This window comes from Echeneis naucrates, chromosome 3 (genome assembly GCF_900963305.1).
Source record: "Echeneis naucrates chromosome 3, fEcheNa1.1, whole genome shotgun sequence".
Classification (NCBI taxonomy): Eukaryota; Metazoa; Chordata; class Actinopteri; order Carangiformes; family Echeneidae; genus Echeneis; species Echeneis naucrates.
In genome coordinates this window covers 23,560,424-23,564,594 of record NC_042513.1, presented here as the reverse complement: position 1 = coordinate 23,564,594, position 4,171 = coordinate 23,560,424, and the positions used below count along the sequence as shown (strand labels likewise).

The following is a 4,171-nucleotide window of genomic DNA, read 5'->3' as shown; positions in this document are numbered from 1 at the left end:
TTAAGCCGCAGCTTCTTTTAGGCATGTACAGATGAGTGGGCTGTCATTGTGTGAGTAATCACTTTCGTTAGCGCTTTCGTTATTGACCTGGTGAATGCAAAGTGGGGGACATTGGTCTTTGTTTGTGTAATCTGAAATGAATAGGCTGACTTTATTAACATCACTCATTGTCGTCTGCAATATTAAAAACAGACGTTGTCTCGATGTCAAGCTATGTATCAAAAGAATGCTCTCAAGCACAAACATTAATAAGAGGAATGGATACGAGCCGCGGTGCAGAAATTAACGCCACGCTCTTCAGACCTGAATGGGAAATCCAGTGGTTTGCTGAGGCGATGTTAAAAGGCCAGCTCGGGGCAGGTTGGGCTTCTGCTGACTCCAGCATCTTTTCTGACAGACAGCGAGGGCAGGTGTGCAAAGAAGCACCGAGGTTACAGAAGAATCAGGGTGACGGAGGATGAAGAAGTAAAGCGGAGAGAAATAAAGAACAGGTCGTTGCAGGGAGACATCTGGGCAAACTGAGGGAACATAACTATGGCCAGAAAGTGATTTCTTTCTTTGCTTGTTTTATTTTGTGTGTGTGTGTGTGTGTGTTTTTTATATAAAGAACTACGCTCTGTGCCTGTGTGGATGGTCATATATATGTTACACGGCAGGTGCCTCCAATCTAACACATATATGACTTTGCTCTCGATGTTCTAATGCTCACTAACTCAGATTCAATTAATAATTATTAATACTTTTCTTTTTTTCAGATGAGTGACATCTAGACTTAATTTGTCAAGCGTGATCTACTTTTTCAGGCCCTGCAGTCAATCAGGATTCAGCGTATTTAGAAGCAGCCCATCGGGTTATGTTTAACTTGGACCTTTGCATCTGTCAAATATAAAAAAGGCTGTGAAATCCATCATGTTGGAACAAGTCTAATATATGGGACTGACTGCTCACAATAATACTATAATTACAATCATTTCACTGATCTGGGCTCATTACCCTTTCTGGATGCCGGACAGAGCCACATTCTGCCTTTTCAGACGTCTAATTTCTTGGTGCCAAGTGTACATCATTTGTCTTGGACCAAAATCTATTCTGAATGGAAGGCTTTCATTAAGTCATTCAATAATGAGCCTGTTTGTCAAGCACAAATGCCAGGGTGCTGAGGGCAGCCATTCAAGGGCACATTTTCCACGCTGCGTCAATATGCTGCTCTGTTCACCCGATACTTAAGAGAAAGAAAATCCAATATCAGTTTCCCTCAAGAATATCACCTGGAACTATGACATGATGTGTGTGTGCGTGTGTGTGCGCACATGTAGATGATTTCTAGGCTGGTATTTGTTCATCTGTGTGCACAAAATGTGTTAAAAACTAACAAAAGTGTTGCTATCTGTCTTCTTGCTGCTGTCGAGCCCTTCTCAGCTACTCCAAATGCATTTTTTATTACCCTACACCCTACACACTACACCCTACACACTACACCCTACACCCTACACACTACACCCCACACCCCACACCCTACACCCTACACCCTACACACTACACCCTACACACTACACCCTACACACTACACCCTACACACTACACCTTACACCCCACACCCTACACCCTACACACTACACCCCACACCCTACACACTACACCCTACACACTACACCCCACACCCCACACCCTACACCCTACACACTACACCCCACACCCTACACACTACACCCTACACCCCACACCCCACACCCCACACACTACACCCTACACCCTACACACTACACCCCACACCCCACACCCTACACACTACACCTTACACCCCACACCCCACACCCTACACACTACACCTTACACCCCACACCCCACACCCTACACACTACGCCCTACATCCCACACCCTACACACTACACACTACACCCCACACCCTACACACTACACCCTACATCCCACACCCTACACACTACACCCCACACCCGACACCCTACACACTACACCCTCCACCCTACACCCCACATCCTACACCCCACACCCTACACCCTACACCCTACACACTACACCCCACACCCTACACCCTACACACTGCACACTACACACTGCACACTACACACTACACCCCACACCCTACACCCTACACCCCACACCCCACACCCTACACCCTCAGGTCTGGTCACATGTAAACTGTCCATATTGCACTGTGAATGGGTTTTTTTTCTCATCTGATCGATACAGCAATCCCAGCGAGGTCCCCAACACTGTCTGTCAGCAGGTCATCTCGAAGCAGTGATAGCTTAGCTCTGATGTTTTCTTTCTGTAATGGAAAGGCCAGATGTCAGATAACTAATTAGCTTGCTGGGCAGTTAAATTTCTGCAAGAGAAGGTGTTCAAGTCCTGCTGATGGAGGTTTTGTTAGAGTGCGAACCTCCTGCCACATGAAGACAAAACGACTGTGGAGTCACTCATCAAGAAGAGGCTCGAGGTTATTTCCGGCTGAAATTGACAGAACAATCCTCCCTTTCCAACTCCTTCCCCCTCTGTTTTTTCCCCCTTTAGGTTAAGGATCTAATTTTGTTTACAGCTTTTCTTTTAACCATGTTGCTCCCTTCGTCATCTGCTGCTACCCTACACAGTGAAAATATTATCGTAGTACAGCAGAAAGAATTATGTGTAATTGTGTAGTTGTTTCCCTGCCATCACCCTAACCACACCCTTGGGCAGGTGAAAGCAAAACTGACACATATTATATACAGTATGTGCAACAGTCTCCACTGCATCATGGGCCAATGTAATATATTACCCTTCTGAAGCACAGGGGAGACAGCGAGCAGGGACGTGACGTGCATGCAGCTGAAGTTTGCAACAGAGAATGTCCTGAATTATTTAATACCAAACAAGGTCTGGGTAAGCGCTGAGGATAACAGTTCATTTAGGTAATGCATGGTGAGAGTGCTGTCAAATTTTCCCCCAGATACTTTTTTTTTAACACATCCAAAAGAACAGGAAAATAAAGCTGCATTGTCTAGTGAGGATTTCACGGCATCATTAAAGGCGAAGTGTTGCCACAAACATTGAAAATATGCTAGTTCGAGACAAATGAGGCATTTTTTTTACGTAGAAATATCAGTCCTCCTACTTGATGGACCCATCTATTTGTTTGTGTAGTTTTAATACCAACAATAGGATTTTCGTGTCTTCATCCGAGAATCTCTGTATAAAACTTCTTCCACTTCAATGTTTCTTTAACTTTCTAGATGAAAAACGGGGCCAGCTGTGACAGCTCCTGCTTCTCATGCAGCCTCAGGTGGACTACAGGTTCCTTGACGTGTGTGTTATAGACTGAAAAAGCTATTTTGTACCATTCCTGTGCCATATATGTGCAGCAGGGCATCCCTAACTAAAATAAATGATGTTTTATGTCTGAGGCTGCGCTTGCTCAGCTAACCATGCTTAGCACCATAAACAAGCCACCAGGCGCAATAAATCCCAGACTAAGATGTATTTCCTGCACAGACAGCACAATCCTAATCTGTCCTAATACACAATCATGGGATATCAGCTCTGTGCAATTCCTTGGGACAGTATTAAGGGAAGAGATTGGTCTGAATGAAATGGCTGAGCTTGTGTGTCTGTGGAGCTGCATGAGTGGTGTGCCTGTCCGTTTTTGACTGATAGGCAGATATGAGTCCACTCTTCTATCTTTTTTTTTACTATTTATTACATCTTCCTATAATGCAAAAGTGTGGCACCCAGTTTGTGTTATTTGAGCTGTAACCACATCTTCACCATTTCCCGTGAAACACTGGGGGCCTCGCAAAGTCACTTTCTATCGCTTATGGTACAAATTGCGTGCGTGAACGCAGTTTTGCTTCATGAGGCACCAGTCAACCCGCATTTTCCGTGTGTCAGTAAAATAACTCAACTCATTAGGCTTCCACGTCTTATCAGTTGTTTATGGGATCACAAGAACCAGAACTTTATTGGTGGGTGATTCCCTCGGGCACTCCCTGCCTTTTTATCGGGGCCTGTATCTCTGTATCTTATGTTAAGCTTACTGTCATCAAGGAGCCCTTTCTCATCTCCATCCACAGTAGTTATCACTGTCCCTATTAACACACAGCACCAGTGAAAAAAAGCCAACAGCCTCCAACTGATCTTATCAAGGTCATCCCTTGAATAGCGCTGAGGAAAATAA

At 44.8% G+C, this 4,171-nt stretch overlaps 1 protein-coding gene across 1 annotated transcript; it reads left to right on the top strand.

Moving 5' to 3' along the window:
- Positions 1–257: 257 nt before the first annotated feature.
- Positions 258–2,159, top strand: LOC115041243 (extensin-like). Its single transcript, XM_029498581.1, has 2 exons — positions 258–360; positions 1,420–2,159. Exons 1-2 carry the CDS (start codon positions 258–260, stop codon positions 2,157–2,159), a joined length of 843 nt encoding a protein of 280 aa, XP_029354441.1.
- The last annotated feature ends 2,012 nt before the right edge of the window (positions 2,160–4,171 follow it).